The following is a 21,712-nucleotide window of genomic DNA, read 5'->3' on the forward strand; positions in this document are numbered from 1 at the left end:
GCTCTTGTGCGAGGCAGCGCGCGTTGTGGCGCAGCTCGCTTGCTGCCCACACGCGACTGCCTTGGCTCGCCCTTCGCCCATGCCCATTCGTCCATTGCTCGTGGCACACGACACAAGGCAGGGCTGCTGCCTTGTGCTCGTGCACTACGCCCTTGCTCATTGCATTCGTGCCGCACGGGCGACGAGCTCCCTTGCTCGTCGTCGCATGCCCGCATTATACAACACCCCTTAAGGGTAACACGAAGCGTCCATTGCTTCGTGCGTGCAATTTTATGAACGAATCGCATAAAAAATTTAAAATTTATATTTAAAATTAATGACAAATTAATAAATAATATTAATTTCATAATTTTATGGCGAAAATCGAAAATTTATTATCCAATTGATTTCCGATTGTTATGGATTCAAGTCTAGGTCATAAAAATTTAAAATTTATCATAAATTTACAATTTTTATGGTGGTTTTTAATCATAGGTTTCTAATTAAATTACAATTAATTATGAAAATCAAATTAATTCTAAATTATTCTAATTTTCAACAAATTAATCATAATTACAAATTAGATTGCATAATTAACAAGACTAGGCATTCAAACTTGTTAAACATATGCTGTAGGTCAATCAAAAATTCAAGATTTATCAACAAGAATCGCAAATATTTAATTTAACATCTTAAATTTACGAAATTTTGCATTCGAAAAACTAAAACCTTCGAAAAGTCATAGTTAGGCTTCGAATTTGAGAATTCTGGGTTCGGCAGAAAAATACTATTTTTGTCAAAATTTTAGAATGCCTTTTACATGCGGAATTGACACAAAAATCACTCAATTCGGATGAGTAACGAAGAAACTGCCGAAAAACTGCGTACGTATAATTAAATAAACGCAATTTGCAATTAATTAACAATTACGAAAATTAATCACCCCTTTTAATTCTTGCAAATTTGTAATATTTAACCATGTTTATGCAATTTAGATTATGAAAATAATAAGGGGCTCGTGATACCACTGTTAGGTTATGATACATATGACATTACATAGATCATGCGGAAACAACCATTAACCCAGGACAACATATTATTTACACATAATCATATAGCATAATTTAGATGCATACTCTTTGTTGCGTGCCCTCCCTAGCTGCGCCCGAACCGAACAAGAACAAGTCTTTAGGACTCCAAGTGTCGTCCCTCCGTAGATAGTCCACAGCACGTCCGGATCCGCCTTAAGATTGACCAACTAGAATCGCCCTTAAGGTACTAGAAAATTTCGGCACTTTATGAGCAAGATGTGTGTTTTAATTTTCTCTCAAAAAACTCACTTTTGAATACTTTGAAACTTGTTATAAATTGTGAGCCCTAGCCTCATATTTATAGGGGTATGGAAAGGGAATCGAAATCCTATTCAGATACAAATTAATTAAACCTAGAATCCTACAAGAACTCTAATTTAATTAATTTATCAAATAGAATTAGGAATTTAATCATTAACCGAACTCTGCATGTTTTAGGAAACGTGCACGAACACAAACACTTGCACACACACGCACGGAAGCCACGATGGGCCCCCATGCGTGCGCGCGAGCAGCAGCCCACGCAGCGCCCGCGCGCGCTGCGCGCTGCGCGTGCTGTGCGCGCTGCGCAGCCTGCTGGGCCTGGCCTTGCGCTGGGCCTGGCGTGGCTGTTTGTGCGGCGCGCTTGGCTTGCTGGGCGATGGCCTGGCTTCGTGCTGGGCCTCGTTCGGCAGGCCTCGTCCGATGCTTATTCGTACGATGCGCTTCCGATTAAATTTTCCGATTCCGGAATTCATTTCCGATACGAACAATATTTAATATTTCCGATTCCGGAATTAATTTCCGTTTCAAACAAATATTTAATATTTCCGTTTCCGGAATTATTTTCCGATTCCGGTAATATTTCCGATTCTGACAACCGTTTCCGGCAATATTTCCGATTCTGGCAATATTTCCATTTCCGATAATATTTTCCGAAACGTACCATGTTTCCGTTTCCGGCAACATCTACGACTTGGATAATATTTATATTTCCGATACGATCCATATTTCCGTTTCCGGCAATATCATCGTTTCCGGAGTATTCATTTCTTGCCTGTGACGATCTCAGCTCCCACTGAAACCAAGATCCGTCGGTTCCGAATATTCATAGATGGAGTATTTAATGCCATTAAATACTTGATCCGTTTACGTACTATTTGTGTGACCCTACGGGTTCAGTCAAGAGTAAGCTGTGGATTAATATCATTAATTCCACTTGAACTGAAGCGGCCTCTAGCTAGGCATTCAGCTCACTTGATCTCACTGAATTATTAACTTGTTAATTAATACTGAACCGCATTTATTAGACTTAACATAGAATGCATACTTGGACCAAGAACGCAGACGAATCTTGTGTATACAAGAAGGTTAGTGGGAGCAAAATTGCTTTCCTAGTTATTATATGTCGACGACATATTACTTATCGGAAATGACATTCCTATGTTGAACTCTATCAAGATTTGGCTTGGGAAATGTTTTTCGATGAAAGATCTAGGAGAAGCACAATACATATTGGGCATCAAGATTTACAGAGATAGATCTAAAAAGATGATTGGACTTAGTCAAAGCACTTATATCAATAAGGTGCTTGATAGGTTCAAGATGGCGGACTCCAAGCGAGGCTACCTACCCATGTCTCATGGAATGACTCTAAGCAAGACTCGGTGCCCAAAAACACTTGATGAGCGTAGACGAATGAATGGGATTCCATATGCATCATTGATTGGTTCAATAATGTATGTTATGATATGTACACGCCCGGATGTTGCGTACGCACTCAGTGCTACGAGCAGATACCAGTCAGACCCAGGAGAGGCGCATTGGACTGCTGCCAAGAATATTCTGAAGTACCTGAAAAGGCACAAAGATGACTTCCTGGTCTATGGTGGAGATGATGAATTAATTGTTAAAGGCTATACGGACGCAAGTTTCCAAACCGACAAAGATGATTTCAGATCACAGTCTGGGTTTGTCTTCTGCCTCAACGGAGGAGCAGTAAGCTGGAAAAGTGCTAAGCAAAGCACCATTGCGGATTCTACAACTGAAGCGGAGTACATTGCTGCACATGAAGCAGCAAAGGAAGCTATATGGCTAAGGAAGTTCATAGGTGAACTTGGTGTAGTTCCCTCCTTTAAAGGACCAATAACCCTGTATTGTGATAATAACGGAGCTATTGCACAGGCAAAGGAGCCTAGACACCACCAGAGAGTCAAGCATGTACTTCGTAGATTTCACCTTCTACGAGAGTTCGTTGAAAGAAAAGAAGTCGAGATAAGCAAAATTGGAACTGATGACAACATATCAGATCCATTGACTAAACCTCTGCCGCAGGCGAAGCACAACTCGCACACTGCAGCTATGGGAATCAAGCATATTGGAGAATGGCTTTGATGTCTCTGTTTAATGTTTTAAAGTTTTAGAGTTTAAATCTTTGTAAAACATTATTGGTTAATCATTCACAATAAATGAAAAGAATTCATTTTTCCATTTAATTTGTGGTTTATTAAATGATGAGTCCGTTCAATTTGACGATATATTCAAGATAGACTGTCAGGACTAGTTCTGTGACTAAGAAATGTCTATCAAGTGAACTTGAATGTCAAAGGTTGAAAATGGTCCCTAGTCGGAGTTTTCTATAAAATTGGACGCATAGAAAACGTTAGACGATTAGAATGCAAGATGAGTAGTAGTTTTGTTTCTTGAACTATGTGGACATGGCAATGTCATAATCATTTGCATAGATACTTACTTTGGGAAGACTAGTATCGGACAAGACCTATGAAACTTTACTGTAAGAGATGAGAATCTGTCATAAGTAAATTTCATTAAAATTATTAGACACTAAACCCTCAATACCTGAGTGATTTGAGATTACTTGTTTGAGAACTGGTTGCTTTGACGTTGACCAACCGTCGCACCGTAAAAGGAGGCTATAAAGGCAACGCTCAGGTAATCACCTATCAAACGAAGTCTAATCTCAAGATCGCAAGATTGGGATTGTCCTCCCATAAATCGGGATGAGATGCTTAAAAGTTGTACAAGGCCACTCGGAGAGCTAGAAACTGTGAAATGCATGGCCGTGCTCGGATGAATCATAGGCTATGATTATTTGTTTATTTGATCAGTTGAACTCTGAAACCGAGGAACACCTCTGGACATAATAAGGATGACAACTCTTACCTTATGTTCAAGAGCAAGCATCAAGCGACAAAGGAATTAGGAAATGCACACTTGTCCCTAAGGACAAGTGGGAGACTGAAGGAAATAATGCCCTTGGTCCAAGTATGCATTCAATGTTAAGTCTAATAAATGCGGTTCAGTATTAATTAACAAGTTAATAATTCAGTGAGATCAAGTGAGCTGAATGCCTAGCTAGAGGCCGCTTCAGTTCAAGTGGAATTAATGATATTAATCCACAGCATACTCTTGACTGAACCCGTAGGGTCACACAAATAGTACGTAAACGGATCAAGTATTTAATGGCATTAAATACTCCATCTATGGATATTCGGAATCGACGGATCTTGGTTTCAGTGGGAGCTGAGATCGTCACAGGCAAGAAATGAATACTCCGGAAACGATGATATTGCCGGAAACGGAAATATGGATCGTATCGGAAATATAAATATTATCCAAATCGTAGATGTTGCCGGAAACGGAAACATGGTACGTATCGGAAAATATTATCGGAAATAGAAATATTGCCGGAATCGGAAATATTGCCGGAAACGGAAATATTGTCTGAATCGGAAATATTATCGGAATCGGAAAATAATTCCGGAAACGGAAATATTAAATATTTGTTCGAAACGGAAATTAATTCCGGAATCGGAAATATTAAATATTGTTCGTATCGGAAATGAATTCCGGAATCGAGAATTTAATCGGAAGCGCATCGTACGAATTAGCATCGGACGAGACCTGCCAGACGAAGGCCCAGCACAAAGCCGGGCCATCGCCCAGCAAGCCAAGCGCAACAACCACACGCCAAGCATGCGACCAGGCCCAGCGCAAAAGCCAGGCCCAGCCGAAGCTTGGGCGCGCGCGCGGGGCTGCGACGAGTGGGTTGGCGCTGTGCGTGGGCCGCAAGGCCTGCGTGCGGTGCTAGCGTATTACTCGAAGTGTGTTACTCGAATCCTAAAGCGTATAGAATTCGTTTAATGATTAAATTCCTAATCCTAAAAGATAAATTAATTAAATAAGAGTTCCACTAGGATTCTAATTTAATTAATTCGTATCCTAGTAGGATTCCAATTCTCTTTCCATACCCCTATAAATATGTGGCCTGGGTTCACAATTTATAACGAGTTTTCAAGTATTCAAACTGAGTTTTTGAGAGAAAAATTCAGTCACATACCTTGCCTAAAAGTGCCGAAATTATTTGTACCTTAAGGGCGATTCTAGTTGGTCAATCTTAAGGCGGATCCGGACGTGCTGTGGACTATCTACGGAGGGACGACACTTGGAGTCCTAAAGACTTGTTCTTGTTCGGTTCGGGCGCAGCTAGGGAAGGCACGCAACAAAGAGTATGCTTCTAGACTATGCTATATGATTATGTGTAAATAATATGTATTCCTGGCTTAATGGTTGTTTCCGCATGATTTATGAATTGTCATATGTATCATAACCTAACAGAACGAGGCATGACGAAATACTCCAATGCAAAAAATAATAATGATATCCCAACACCTGGAGAAATGTTCTAATACATGTTGTTAGGCCACACAAGCCTACGTCGCACCATAAAGTTTAACCATCCCACAGTACAAGTCTAAAAAAGGGAGAGTAAGGCATATTGCGCTAAATGCGGGCACAACCAAGAACATGTGTAAAAGAGGCAAAGACTACTTATCGCCCAGATTCAAAATGCAAGCCACACGACTTCTACATTAAGGATTAAAAGTAGCAAAACGTTACCTGCCACGGAATTGATAGCTCGCACCTACACGAGCGGAACCCCAAGGCATCTTTCTCGAAAGAACCTACAAAAATCGTACGCCAAAAGGAAGCATCCCAACATGCATACTTGGGGGCTCCAAGCTACGAAACAACCATAGCAAAATATAAAAAATCTCGAAGCAAATGTTTGAACAATCGAAAGGGCACGATGTTTGAGCCCACTTCATGAATGGGCCTGAACCCTATCAAGCTTCTAAGCAAACTATTCAAAATCAGTCATTGCTCAAAAAAAAAAATGATTCAAGCAAACTGATTAATGGACTGCACACAACGGCCATTCTATGAACGCTCTTTCGCACATACATATCATCATTCTAAGTATCGAACATTCACGAACGCGTTCAAAAGGAAAAAATATACGACAACAAGAGCGGTCAAAGTCTTGCGCCTCAAGGTATATTCCTCGGGCCATATAGACTCGCCCAACTATCGCAATAACTGTATGCCTTAAGAGCAACAGTTCCTTAAAATAATCGCCCCAAAGCGACAAGCACCGTAGTCCACCAATCGGCTACGGCTTCTCAAGAAAATCATCACGTTCTAAAAACAAAGAAAAAAACAAAAGAAAAGAGAATACATAGAACTTCTAAGCGAAATAAACGAATGAACAAGAGGCCAACTGTGTCATCAAAAGACCAGCCCAAACAACACTTTCAACGCCCCACCTGGGCGTGAATTATTTCAACGCCCAGGCCTGGGCGCCGAAAATGAACCCAGGCTCAAAAAGGCCCTAACTTCTATTGGGCCCTGCCGCATCCATTCGACTCGAAAATTGCCGATTTCCTTACTGAAAGTCGCACCTCACGAATTTGTCAAGAGTATCACACCACTACAAAGATCGCTCGCACTTACGAGTACAATCCCAAACATGATCAAGGACATCACAAATTGCGTATCCCCAAGGAACCCCTTTGACAAGAAATGACCGTCAAGCACGAATGCTTGGGGGCTCAAAAGAAAATATATATTTCAAAAAAAAGTATGCAAAGTTAAAACAATATTCCCAGACTACGCTGTACAAAGTCCCGTGTTTGGATAATCTCAAAAGAAAAAGAACCGGTTTACGACCTCAAGACAAAGGTCGCCGTTGATACTTATACATGGTCCCCCAATCAAGGACCCAGGTAGTGGCAAAATTGAGCCGTAAGGACTAGCTCAAAACCATGAAGGAAGATGACCACAAGACAATAGTCCTTCTAAGCACGTTGCCAACCCACACTCAGGTTACAACTAAATCCGAGCATCCCTCGAAAGAATTCGCTCCTACAAGAATGAATAAAAAGAAATTCTCAAAAGAAATCACAAAGAACAAAAGAAATAGGAACTTGCCCATCTTCAGTTGGCAAGATCGCGTCACGGACCACGCGAGTTCCCAAATCGAAAAAACGAATTCAGGGACGTCCACCCTCAGCAGACAGGGCTCGCCCACCCTCAGCGGGTGTGAGGGGGTCGAAAAAGCACGAGGCTAATGCATGACCTCGTCCCTCGTGGGTGTGACGCTTCTTTTTTATTCAATCAAGTGTAATTGGATTTCCTGTGAGTTTACACCCAATTGACTAGTAATATAGGAGTCGCCATTCAGTTTTTAACAACAATGAGAAAAACTGACAAAACCAGGTTATCGTGACATAAAGGGAGTGCAATTATGTTTGACCACGACGGCCGTAGGTTCCCTTGTGATCCCTGGTGTGGGGATTTCTCAACATACACTCGCAAGGTAGAGATTGAGGGTTCGGGGGACTGTAACTACCGAGAGGAGTACTTCGCTCGTCGATAACTCCAGAGGCAGGATATCCTTACTAGCTCAGCATAAATAATTGAAGGGACATGCGTTAACTATTAAACTAATCTGAGTTGATTTTAGCAATATGCAACATATAATACTAGATCGATCGTGATTATCTGATTTAAATAGCATTAAGGGACCTAGCATGATAATCCAATTTCCCAAAAATATTATATTTGTTAGGCGTGGTAGAACAATCAGATTCGGTTAGTTTAACAGTTCATAAAAAGGGCGAGGAAAGCAATTAAATCATCGAAAAGGGACACATTACGACGCACCCTTGAGAGGTGCGTCACGGTTCTCAGAAAACTAACCACTTTGACTTTGCTATTTCTCCTTTTTAGTTAACGAATCTCAAATTATGGGACAGGATATGTTCTGTTCGATTTATGGATCGATTACGACAGAACGCGTGAACAGTTTCGCAGCTTGAGGCTTAGGCTAAGGGTTGGAGTCAATACTCAGAATATAATTGTGTGTTGTTTTTCCACGTCGAATTTTGGTCTATATTTATAGAAAAGAGTTTGTGGAAAGATAGAATTGCAGAGTTCTAATCCACAAAGAATTAGGAAAAAACACGTACCCAGGTATTTTCAGCGCCCAGCTCTGGGCGTCAAAGATTTCGGCGCCCAGCTCTGGGCGTTGAAAATAGGACCCATGCAATTTCAGCGCCCAGGGCTGGGCGTTGAAATTGATGTTTGGGCTGTTTTCTTAGTCAGATTCGGATTCCTGAAATCCGTAGTGTTTGAGACTTAATCGAGTCTTTTAGTGCGTATCAATTTCATGACGAAATGCGTCTGGGCCCGTTACGAACTCTAGGCTCGTTAGGATTTTAATTAATACGTAACTCTTATTTCCGAATCATATTAGGAATAGGATTCTCGCAGTTTTCTATCTCATTTAGGATTTATGTTGGAGTGCAACACCTAATTCTGACAGGTTTCTATCTTTTATGACTTGCCACTTTTAGAAACTACCCTTTACGGCAGTTACTATTTTTAGCAGGTTTCCATAAATAGCAGGTTTCGGGTGAAATGAAAAGGGGAATTGAGATTCGTTATTTTATAGGAGATGCGTTGTCAAGTGGAGATTTATGTTTTCATCATCGAACCTTCCCTTTCGGGAATGGGGACAAATGTAGGTGTCTACAGTTAGCCCCCACTTTGACTGAGTCTTGGAGTAAGACGATGGTCAAAGTATTAGACGGAGTGCGTCGCACAAGCCATAGTGACCTGTTTTGGCGAGGGTCTCACGAGCCCCCAAGTGATAACATTTGACTTAAGGGTCATCACTTGAAGTGTCGACATATCCCTCACGTGTCATTGGGATTTGTCAACGGATAGTATAGAAACTTCCTCACTTTGTCATTGGAAGGATCTAAAGGTGCGCAGAAACTCCCTCACTTTGTCATTGGGAGTAGCTACAGATGTTTTCGAAATCAAAGCTATAAAGTGTAATTGGGCCTGGCCAAGCCTAACCACGAGGTAAAACTATTTTTAAAGATTCTCGTTTTCAGGGCTAGCTAAACGAGAAAACCCCCTTTGTTTTTATGGGACGTAAAATGAAGAAAAATCCAGCACATCGCTCTTTTTTGGAAAAAACGGAAAACCAATCCTTTTAATTTTTGGAAAAGGGAAAGCGACTAAGGACCTACGCGACTTGTGATGTAGACCCCGCCGGCTAAAGATAGCGAGCCTGTCCGCTAAGGGTGGACGCCCCGTCCGAAAAAGTGGACGAATCTTGTTTTTGAAATTTGAAAATAAGGACCTACGCGTCTTGTGACGTAGACCCCGCCGGCTAAAGATGGCGAGCCTGTCCGCTAAGGGTGGACGCCCCGTCCGAAAAAGTGGACGAATCTTGTTTTTGAAATTTGAAAATAAGGACCTACGCGGCTTGTGACGTAGACCCCGCCGGCTAAAGATGGCGAACCTATTTTGAATTTGAAGACTTGATTTTTCGAAAACTGAGGACCTGCGTGGCTAGTGACGCAGACCCCGCCCGCTGAAGGTGGGCGAGCCCTGTCCGCTAAGGGTGGACGCCCCTGAATTCGTCTTTTCGATTTGGGAACTCGCATGGTTCGTGACGCGATCTTGCCCGATTGAGGTGGGCAAGTCGTGATTTCTTTTGAGAATTTCTTCTATTCATTCTTGCAAGAGCGAATTCTTTCGAGGGATGCTCGGATTTAGTTGCAACCTGAATGTGGGTTGATAACGTGCTTAGGCGGACCATTGTCTTGTGGCCATCATCTTTCATGGTTTTGAGCTAGTCTTTACGGCTCAATTTTGCCACTACTTGGGTCCTTGATTAGGGGACTATGTATAAGTATCAACGGCGACCTTTGTCTTGAGGTCATAGTCCGGTCTTATTATATTTTTTTTAAGATTATCCAAACATGGGACTTCGTACAGTGTAGTCTGGCAATATTAACTTTGCACACTTTCTTTTGAAATATATATTTTCTTTCGAGCCACCAAGCACTCATGCTTGGCGGTCAGTTCTTGTCAAAGAGGTTCTTTGGGGATACGCATTTTGTAATGTCCTTTGATTGTGTTTGGGATCGTGCTCGTAAGTGCGAGCGATCTTCGTAGTGGTGTGCTACTCTTGACAAAGTCGTGAGGTGCGACTTTCAGTAAGGAAATCGGCAATTTTCGAGTCGAATGGATACGGCAGGGCCCTATAGAAGTCAGGGGCCTTTTCTGGGTTTGGGCTCATTTTCGGCGCCCAGGCCTGGGCGTTAAAGATTTCGACGCCCAGCTCTGGGCGCTGAAAAATGACTTCTGGGAAGTTTTCTTGATGACACAGTTGGCCTCTTGTTCATTCGTTTATTTCACTTGGAAGTTCTATGTATTCTCTTCTCTTTTGTTTTTTCTTTATTTTTAGAATGTGATGTTTTTCTTGAGAAGCCGTAGCCGATTGGTGGACTACGGTGCTTGTCGCTTTGGGGCGATTATTTTAAGGAACTGTTGCTCTTAAGGCGTACAGTTATTGTAATAGTTGGGCGAGTCTATTTGGCCCGAGGAACATACCTTGAGGCGTAAGATTTTGATCGCTCTTGTATATATTTTTTTTTTCTTTTAAACGCGTTCGTGAATGTTTGATTCTTAGGATGATGATATGTATGTGCGAACGAGCGTTCATAGAATGGCCGTCGTGTGCGGTCCATTAATCAGTTTGCTTGATTCATTTTTTTTTAAACAATGACCGATTTTGAATAGTTTGCTTAGAAGCTTGATAGGAGTCAGGCCCATTCATGAAGTGGGCTCAAACATCGTGCCCTTTCGATTGTTCGAACATTTGCTTCGAGAGATTTTTATTTTGCTATGGTCGTTTCATAGCTTGGAGCCCCCATGTATGCATGTTGGGATGCTTCCTTTTGGCGTACGATTTTGTAGGTTCTTTCGAGAGAGATACCTAGGGGTTCCGCTCGTGTAGGTGCGAGCTATCCCTTCCGTGGTAGGTAATATTTTGCTACCTTTAATCCTTAATGTAGGAGTCATGTGGCTTGCATTTTGAATTTGGGCGATAAGTAGTCTTTGCCTCTTTTACACGTGTTCTTGGTCGTGCCTACATTAGTGCAATATGCCTTACTCTTTTTTAGACTTGTACCGTGGGATGGTTGAACTTATGGTGCGACGTAGGCTTGTGTGGCCTAACAGCGTGTCTTAGAACATTCCTCCAGGTGTTGGGATATCATTATTATTTTTGCATTGGAGTACTTCATCAAGCCTCGTTCAGGTGTTCGAACAAGTGTAGCACCTTCTGCGTGGGTTTGCACGGCTTATTACTTTGTTCGATGCGAGGATTCCTAGGTGTTTCTTTCTTAATTTTATATATGGGCAAAACTTGGCTAGCAGAAAGATTCAGCGCCCAGGCTGGGGCGTTAAAGATATCGGCACCCAGCTCTGGGCGTTGAAAATGATTTCTGGGTATATTTTGACAGTTCTTATCCTTGATTTTTTTTTCTTTCGCTTTTGCCTTGGAACGAGGTAGATTGTGTAACGGGCGCTTGTAGGGCGAGCGTCATGTGCAGTAGTTTGATCGGAGTTTTGGTGACTCGCGATTTTCGGTTACCCTTGTTAGTGGGGTGACTTTATATATTCTAAGTAGTGCTTAGAATTTGGGAGGGGTTGTAGCCATTCTAAGGTTCGTTTTACGCGATTAAAGCTTAGGATTGTGCCCCTATGATGTATGTATAGCATTAGCGTCGAGAATTTGCGATAAAATCGTCATTTCGAGCTTTTTTAGAGTGTTTTTCTCAAGCCCCCAATTGTAGCTACGGGATTGGCTTGGTGCTATAATGCTTTGCATACGTTTTTATGAATTCTTGGTGACATGGATCATGAATAATTTGAACCAGACTCGTTTAGTGCGAGGTATGTTCGAGTAGTGATTTTGCTACTTCTCTTGTAGATGTCGTATTGTGCGACATTGCCTATGGTCAAGGTAGTCACATGTTGAAGTGTGCCTTGAATAAAAGCTAGGTGCCTTTCTTTACCCATAATCATATTCATAGATCTTTTTGACTTACTTGCAACATCGAGATAAACGCATACTTAGCTTAAACCAACGACACTTTATTATGTTCGAAGAAGTCTTTTGAAAATTATTTAAAATCCGAGTCCTACTGTGTACAATCTGAGGTGTCCTAAGTAGGCTGACTTATAGAAGGGTTCGTACAGGATTACATGAGTGAATCAAAATACTGTTACGATTTTTGGAACGTTGTCTAAGGATTTGCTGGAAGCCAGGGTGCAGGCGTCAAGATACTACTTGTGCCCGTTTGGCATATGCTTTAGGCTTTTAGGGCCATCTTTTCCAGAATTGTGGGAATATAAACCGTTTTCAAACTGACTTAGATTTACTTGGTGTATGTCTGTACAAAAGGTCAAGGTATACTTAGTTCTTTCCCTAGTTCTTTCATTTCAATATTTAGCCCCCAGTTGCTGTTATGTCTTCCCAGTAATAATGCTTTTTAGATTTCGATTTTAGATGCCCGTGTCATATGTCTGAGTAGGGTGAGCCTTGGTTAAGTGCCAAGTCCTATTGACAATGTCTGATTTTTTCAAAGGGGATTTGCAAGCATTTGAATTACCATGAACGGGTGCCCTGAGTTCGAAGGAACGATGGGGCGATGCCGTAGAACAACCCTCTTTATTGCAAGCTTACTGCCTTTACTACTTGTTGGCGATTATGACTATGTCTAGTGGTGAAAGAAGGTCTTTAAGCGAACGACTATGTCTAGTGGTGAAAGAAAGTCTTTAAGTGAGTTAGTTCGCTTTAGGGAGGGTCAAGTCAAGTACTTTAGAGGTCATGGACGCTTGCGCTAGCCCCCATTCAATTGAGGCAAAGCGATCTTTTTGAGTCTTGGCTAAGTGCCTAGGAGTGTGAGTGCTCCTTCTAGCAAGGGTACGTGCCCTTATTATTTTTCGATGTGTGCTCGTTTTGGCATCTTGGTGACTTGGATTCTTCCTTTGACTTTTCTTTCGACTTGGGTTGTAAGTAATTAAATTTCAATAAGGGACTTCTATTCTTTATTCTTGTTTTTCTATGGGCTTTGATATTTCTGCAAATTGGTTGGACCGAATCATGGATTGCCTACGTATCCGCCTTAAATAGACTTAATTTGGAATCAGGTCTTGCGTAGTTCTTAGCCTAGAAAATGGTTTCTTAGAATGCTGATTTTAAACAAGTACGTTCTGAGGTGGAACCGTAATGTTTGAAATAGGATGAGATAAGTGAATTTCATTATTATTTTAATCTGCTGCTTTGCCGTAAGCCAAAATTTTGTTTTATTTTTTAAGTACATGTATTTTTTTTTTGTGGTACGTATATCTGAATACGTGTTGTACCCCCCCAAATGTTCGTTATTTTTCCGTGTATGTGCGGATAAAATGACGAGCACTTCTGGACAAATTTTAGCAAGCAGGGAGATACAGCGCCCAGGCTGGGGCGTCAAAGATTTCGGCGCCCAGTTGTGGGCGCTGAAAATGATTTCTGGGCGGATCTCTTTTTTTTTGTGCGCTAAATGCTTCTTTTTCTTTTTAGACTAACTTTAGAGGCGCTTTGCAAAGTTTCCTTTTTTATTATTCATATATTTTTTTATTTTTACATTGAGCGTAGAATGTACTTTTCATTTGTCTTTTTTTCCTTACTCGTGACTCGAGACAGTTTGAAAGATGGGTTGAATGAGATAGGATAATTTGTATAGGTATTGGTCAAGAATGAGGATTATATCTGCTAGGGCTCACAATTTGCAGCCTCAAGCTAGTGTCACGAGTTTACATCAATTAAGGCCAATGAGTAGCATGAGGACGGCTCAAGGGTATATCAACAGGATGTATCCACACAAGTTATATGGTCATTATGCTAATGGTGGTGTAAGAACAGGTTTGGGCTTTGGAAATAATGGGTATGACGCACGTGTCAATGGCCGTGCGTGGTTTGCGGTTGACAACAAGTTCAGGAACAAGAGTCGAGGTAATGGTTTCTTGGTTTATGGCAATGAGAACATGGATGGGTTAAATGAGCTGAACAGGGACCCCAGAGCGAAGGCGTCTAAGAACATAAGGATTGGAAAGGGTAGACATCGTAGAACTTTATGATTTGGATTGGTTGACTCAATTCTCTTCTTTCGTTTTACATGTGTAAATTTCGCACTTTGGGAGGTACGGGCTAAGTATTTCATGGCTTGCTCTTTTCGCTCTCCCTTTTCTCTTTCTATTTTTTCTTTTTTGCTCGGGATTTCCCCCCTCAACATAAAATTTTTTATTTGGGCTAAAAGGTAGATGGTTGTGGTCTTTGAGTCACGAGGCGAGACTGAATGAGCCTCGTTTGGTAGGCCTATAGTGGACCTTTAATTTTAGTAGGCCTAGGGTGGACCTTTAATTTTTGTTGGCCACTAGTAGAAAAAATCCTTATTGCAGCGGGCTTTTAGACCCCTGTTGCAGCGTACATCGTATGCTGCAACTGGGGGCCTGCAACAAGTCTAAACTTGTTGCAGCGTACAATGTTCGCTGCGAAAAAGTGGTTTTTTTGCAGCGTACATATGCTTGTACGCTGCAACAAGTGTCTAAATTTTGGCCAAAATCTTGACTTTTTGCAGCGTACAAATAGGTGTACGCTGCAAAAAAAACCCAACCTGTTGCAGCGAACATCTATTTGTACGCTGTAACAAGTCAAGATTTTGGCCAAAATTTACACCCTTGTCGCAGCGTACAGATATATGTACGCTGCAACAAGGGTGTAAAATTTTAGTTTTAGGGATACCTAGAGTGCCCAAATATAGAAACCTGTCACAACAATAATAGAATATCGCAACCTGTATAACAAATATAAAAACAATAAATGGAGTTTTGAAGATATCCCAAAACAAAAGTGCACGTACCATATACATTTAAATATATGTATGTTCCAATTTCAACGTACGCATACATTTTAACATAGAATATTGTTCTATAACATCTAAACTAACTCGATCAAGCGCCCTTAGGCCAATAATAAATACTTGCAACCCATTGCTCACGAACCACATCAATTTCCTCACTAGCATAAGACGTATTCCTTGGAGTATAGACCTTTACAAAAACAAAAATTTGATGGGAGCATTAGATTAAAGAGCAGATTAAATACAAATTAAATATCACATTTTAACATTCAAGCAACTAATGGCAATGTCCTAATAGTCTAAAATACGAATCAAGAGTAAGGAAAATTAATTAATTACCTCATCTAGCCTTAGGTTATGCATATTAAACATGTAATAAGTTTAAAATGAGTATTAGGTTCTATAGTTCAAAGTTGGGAGCGAAAATGCCTCATTTTAGCCTAAATATGACCTACAACGACCAAACAAGCCTTAAACGTACATAAGTAGATTAGAATAATTCTTAGAAACTTAAAAATAAGCATATTAATCATATAATAAGTTTAAAATGAGTCCTTAGGTTATTTAGTTCAAAGTTGGGAGCGAAAATGTCTAAATATGACCTATAACGACCCAATGAGTCTTAAATGTGCATAAATAGATTGGAATGAGTATTATAAAGTTAAAACTAAGCATATTAATCATGTAAAAGGTTTAAAATGAGTCTTTATGTTATTTAGTTCATAGTTGGGAACGAAAATGTCATTTTAGCCTAAATATGTCCTATAATGACCAAACACGCCTTAAATGTGCATAAATATATTGGAATAAGTCTTAGAAAGTTAAAACTAAGTACATTAATCATGTAAAAGGTTTAAAATGACTCTTTAGGTTCTTTAGTTCAAAGTTGGGAACGAAAATGTCATTTTAGCCTAAATATGACCTATAACGACCCAATGAACCTTAAACTTGCATAAATAGATTGGAACGAGTCTTAGAAAGTTAAAATTATGCATATTAAACATGTAATAAGTTTAAAATGAGTCCTTAGGTTCTTTATTTCAAAGTTGGGAGCGAAAATGCCTTATTTTAGCCTAAATATGACCTATAACGACCAAACAAGCCTTAAATGTACATAAGTAGATTAGAATAAGTCTTAGAAACTTAAAAATAAGCATATTAGTCATATAATAAGTTTAAAATGAGTCCTTAGGTTATTTAGTTCAAAGTTGGGAGCGAAAATGTCATTTTAGGCTAAATATGACCTATAACGACGCAATGAGGTTCAAATGTGCATAAATAGATTGGAATGAGTCTTAGAAAGTCAAAACTAAGCATATAAAACATTTAGTTAGTTTAAAATGAGTCCTTAGGTTCTTTATTTTAAATTTGGGAGCGAAAATGCTCATTTTAGCCTAAATATGATCTATAACGACCAAACAAGCCTTAAATGTGCATAAGTAGATTGGAATGAGTCTTGGAAACTTCAATATAAACATATTAATCATGTAAAAGGTTTAAAATAAGTCCTTAGGTTCTTTATTTAAAATTTGGGAGCGAAAATGCTCATTTTACCCTAAATATGACCTATAACGACCAAACAAGCCTTAAATGTGCATAAGTAGATTGGAATGAGTCTTGGAAACTTCAAGCTAAGCATATTAATCATGTAAAAGGTTTAAAATAAGTTCTTAGGTTCGTTAGTTCAAAGTTGGGAGCGAAAATGACATTTTAGCCTAACAATGACCTATAACGGCCAAAGAAGTCTCGAATGCGCATAAATAGATTGTATTAAGTCTTGGAAAGTTAAAAATTATCATATTAATCATGTAAAATGTTTAAAATGAGTCCTTAGGTTCTTTAGTTCAAAGTTGGGAGCGAAAATGCCTTATTTTAGCCTAAATATGACCTATAACGACCAAACAAGTCTCAAATGTGCATAAATAGATTGGATTGAGTCTTGGAAACTTAAAACTAATCATATGAATCATGTTATAAGTTTGAAATTACTTCTTAAGTTCGTTAGTTCAAAGTTGTGAGCGAAAATGTCATTTTAGCCTAAATATGACCTATAACGACCAAACAAGTCTCAAATGTGCATAAATAGATTGGATTGAGTCTTAGAAATAAAATCAGTTTTATACTTGTGTTTGTGAGGGGGTATTTCACAAGCAGAAGATGACTAGTTTGAATGATGTATAAGGCTAATTATAATTATGGTAAATAAACACCAAATTCCGTTGTGGAGATATATTCTTTAAAGTTGGAACACAGACACATGATAACTTATCCTACTAACAACAGGAAGTATGTTTTTCGAACCTGAAGCAAAGCATATATTATAGTACCAATGCTTGGAGAAAATCCTGTACATATAAATCAAATTTTAGAAGACAGTGGTTTTGCGCATTTAGTAAAAATGTACTAGTATTTTCCTTTTTTAAAACTGAGTTTTAAAAATAGAGTATTTACCAGCCGTCTCAAAGATATTGCTGACATAGAAGCAGATACCGTTAATTCCCCCAAACTGTTGGCAAACTATCAATCCAACTCCTATCTGACATCAGAAAATTTCAATTATTTTGTTTGAAAACTTATGGATTCACAAATTTGACACTGATAAAATATAACAAGGGTAGAAGTCTTACCGTTACAGAACGTAGATACCTCTTTTGAAACAAGTCAAACATATTAGCTTTAGGAAGCTTTTCGAGTTCTTCTATGTAATCTTGTCGATTGAAAGCCATAATGTGCAAATATGAGTAGGCCACTTCAGTGCTTCAGTATAATAATAGTCAAATTGAAAGAACCAACTTAGAACAACTAGTACTTGAATCTCAGCAGCCTCATGGGTTATATCTGCATCCTTGCCACGAAGTTTCTGAAATGCAGCTTCAAACTCCTTTTGAGATCCTATTTTCGCCTGTATTTACTTCGATTTGATATGATTGTTTCAATTGAATTGTATACCTAATTTTGAAATGATTATGTATGCTTACCAGCCATCTTGGAGATTCTGGAATGAAGAATAAACCCAAAAGCAGAACATCACATGGAATAAGTCCTGCATTATATGGTTAGTAAGTCTCTTGCTGCAATGTCTAAGATTTTTATTTTAAGTAATCACACTCATCCATAAACTCCTTTTCTCTTATTCTTTACCAGTTAATGCTAAAGTTCTCCATGATAAAACTATCCCTATAATAAACGCCACTGAGACGCCAGTACAGATCATGACCTATAATAGGAGAAAATAGTGTATTAATATCATTCCTAAAATTTGATATGGTAACTGCAAGAATTTTAGTAAAACATGAAGTACAACTGTTTCACTTCCTAATGTACAAAAATACCTGGTTTAATGTTGTAAGTGCTCCTCGGAGATTTACAGGTGCTATTTCTGCAATGTAAACAGGTACCTGTTGATTTTACCATATCATGTTGGCTAGCATTTCAATGTAAAGCTGAAAATTTTTTGTCCTTGAACAAAGTTTTCTCTATAAAGATGGCATATAACTCCAAAGCATACATACCACATAGGAGAAGGCACCCATTCCGTATCCTCCTGCTAGTCTTCCTATATCCAATGCTAAAGAACCCTGAATAATTAACGAGAAATTCACAGATGCTTTATTTCTCTGAAACAGAAGTTCAGTAAGGATTAAAGAGGTTAATAATCTTTGAAGCTGAACCTTGGCAAAATATATGGAAAACCACCCGCCCACACAGAAAGCGGAATACACTCTCATCGCCTGCAGAACATTTAACCATTCCGAAGAATTCAAAAGACTAAGCTAGGTGAAAGTTATTAGTTCATAATGTCAAACTTTAGTTTGATTCCATACCCATTTCCTCCCAATAAAATCTGCAATAGGTCCACTAGTGATAGCTCCAATCATTGCACCAAAAGTAAGTATAGAACTGAAAAGTGAAAACTGCAAGAAAATGAACAGCGGAAATTGGACATGGAGAGTGAATGAAAACATGTAAATAGAATGTTTCAAGAACAACTAGGTGTCCACTATACGTCTACACATAGTTGGCCTTTGGTGTGGTTTCTTACTGATGTGAATAGTTGCAGACCAATAATGGTGACCAGTTATGATCCAAATTATTATTGATTCACTGGCTTTTGGAGTCACCTTTTACTCATTTACATGGTTGAAATGTGATTATGGTGTACACTAAGATGCAAAATATCATTCACCTTTGGTTGTGTGGTGTCTTACTCCTGTGCACGGTTTCAGTATTATTATGGTGAGTTGTTGATTCAAACTAAATATAACTTATTAACACTTATTTAGTTGCAAAATGAACTTGGTATCCCTTCTTTGAACTGCTTGGAACTTGTTTCCAAGAAATGGGTTTGTGGAACGTGAAAAGAACAAGATCATAATGTCTCAAATCAAATAAATTTACAGTTTTTGTTCTCACTCAACTCAGAAACAATTGTCAGAATCCTGTTTTTCAACTCAACTCTTTGAATTCCACAACTACCATCATTTTAATTGAGGTGTCAAAAACTAACCTGACCCAAGTTTGCCCCAGAAAATTTGATTATAACTAATGAGCTGATTGATCAAAGACCACTCCAACTAGCATGACCTGACCCAATGTTTACCCCAGAAAAGATGATATAACTATCGAGCTAATTGATCAAACATGACTTAGAACTAGCATGACCTTACCTACCCTAATCCACAACTACGGCTGTAGATTCTTGTCAATCGTGTAAAAACCCACAATTCAACTCTTACCTGTAATGATTAATACTCACAAAATAGATGAAAATTCCCAAAATTGAAGTTCCAAATATAACATAGAACAAGCAGAAAGTGATCAACAAACCTGAGTAGTAGAGAGACCAAGTTCTGCAGTAATTGCAGACTGAGTAGGAGATGAATAGCCTGCCTGAAAACCAACTCATTATATCTGCCACTGTCAGTATAAATTTAAACAACATCAATAAAAAACAACAACAACAACAACAACAAGGTTGTCGTCAGTCACTCACGCCGCTGTTGTGGAGTGGTTATGAGTGGTGCTCTGCCACCGATACGAAAAGCCCTAACTCCCAAATCCCCAAATTCTAATTCACAAACCCTAATATTTGAGAAGCAGAGGAGAGAGAAAAACGCAGAGGGAAGAAGAAGGGGCCAGCAAGGAAGATCGAAGAAGAAGAGGGGGCAAGGTCAGCGGTGTTTCCGGTAGAGCTGAGGGAAGATCGAAGAAGAAGGGCCAGGTATACGGTGCGCGCGGGCTGAAATAGACTCTTGCTGGGGGTTTTCGAACAGGGAACCACCGGTGAGAGGCGAGGAGGCGAGGAAATAAACTTTTGCTGGAGTACCACTGGCGACGGGCGAGACCCAGCGGCGACGGCCACTGGTGAGAACCACCGGCGAGACGCATGGAAAGCCGAGAGAAGAAGAAGGGAGTACTGGGAGTGGGACATGAATTTGGAATTGGTCATGAGGTTTGAGATAAGAAATGTTTGGTCTGAATTAAAGTTGCAGCGAAAAAAATTACAAGCATGTTATTGCAGGGGCTTTTACCATGTACGCTGCAAAATAAAACGCCTATTGCAAGGGGCTTTTATTACGTACGCTGCAAAAATCTCTTTTGCAGGGGGCAATTAATTTGTACGCTGCAACAACCCTTTAAAGGGTTTGACCCGCGTTGACCGACTGGTTGTTGAAGCATATTAATGCTTGTACGCTGCAACAAGGGGGCTGCAACAAGGGTTTTTTCTACTAGTGGGCCTAGGGTGGACTTTTAAATTGTCTTACTTTGCAAGCGTATTTAGTCGTTTCTTAAAATGTGCAAATAGCGTAGATTCAAAATGTTATTTTTACCTTATTGAAATTTAACGAAAGAATTACATCGAAGATAATTTTTTGCTTCTTTTCAGATTCCGGTTTCCGGGATTTAACTGGAAGTTGTGATTTAGACTCAAACTTTCATTAATCTTTCTAATTATAACCCGTGTATGAATACAAGGAGGTGGCCTAGACTCAAAATAATGACATGGCGTAAGCCTATAATACTTGACCAAGCGACTCTCGGACTTAGGCTAATTGGACCATAACTTTCGTTGGTTGACACTTTAGATTTTAACCCTTGGGTGTTCATTTGTCATGCGCCATTTTGCTTAATGTTGGCAAGGTAGTTAATTGGGGAGATCGAATTTTTATTTTTGCAAGACTAGAATCATTAGTGCGGCTTCTCTCTTAGCGTGTATTGCCTTACCCCAATGGTAGCCTTATGGCATGCCGATTTGGGTATTTTCATGGTTTGTCATGTTGTATTCATGGAAAATCTTTTTAGTCCGTACTTAGGGGTACTTCAAGGAGCGAGTGGCTCAAGAGGACTATGATAGTCGTGACCCAATGTAATCATAAGCCTTGAGGCCATTAATTTTGTGCTAGTGGTATTGATACCCTAGGTTCACTTTGGGGGTTGTGCGACTATGGGGGAATGATTTCCAGAATGTGACTGTTTCCATTTTGCAAATACTATAATATATTATTTTTATTGGTGAGAGAGAGTATTGAG

The 21,712-nt window shown here is 39.6% G+C and overlaps 1 protein-coding gene across 1 annotated transcript; it reads right to left on the reverse strand.

Moving 5' to 3' along the window:
• Positions 1-15,156: 15,156 nt before the first annotated feature.
• LOC110794160 (sugar transporter ERD6-like 7) lies at positions 15,157-20,612 on the reverse strand. The gene is made up of 13 exons (XM_056839632.1): positions 20,508-20,612; positions 20,009-20,071; positions 19,006-19,095; positions 18,853-18,912; positions 18,694-18,759; positions 18,514-18,579; positions 18,323-18,398; positions 18,160-18,224; positions 17,975-18,083; positions 17,809-17,888; positions 17,633-17,717; positions 17,483-17,526; positions 15,157-15,371 (listed from the first exon to the last, which is right to left on the reverse strand). Exons 1-13 carry the CDS (start codon positions 20,610-20,612, stop codon positions 15,273-15,275), a joined length of 1,008 nt encoding a protein of 335 aa, XP_056695610.1. The 3' UTR covers positions 15,157-15,272.
• Positions 20,613-21,712: the final 1,100 nt, after the last annotated feature.

Source organism: Spinacia oleracea, chromosome 3, assembly GCF_020520425.1.
Source record: "Spinacia oleracea cultivar Varoflay chromosome 3, BTI_SOV_V1, whole genome shotgun sequence".
NCBI lineage: Eukaryota > Viridiplantae > Streptophyta > Magnoliopsida > Caryophyllales > Amaranthaceae > Spinacia > Spinacia oleracea.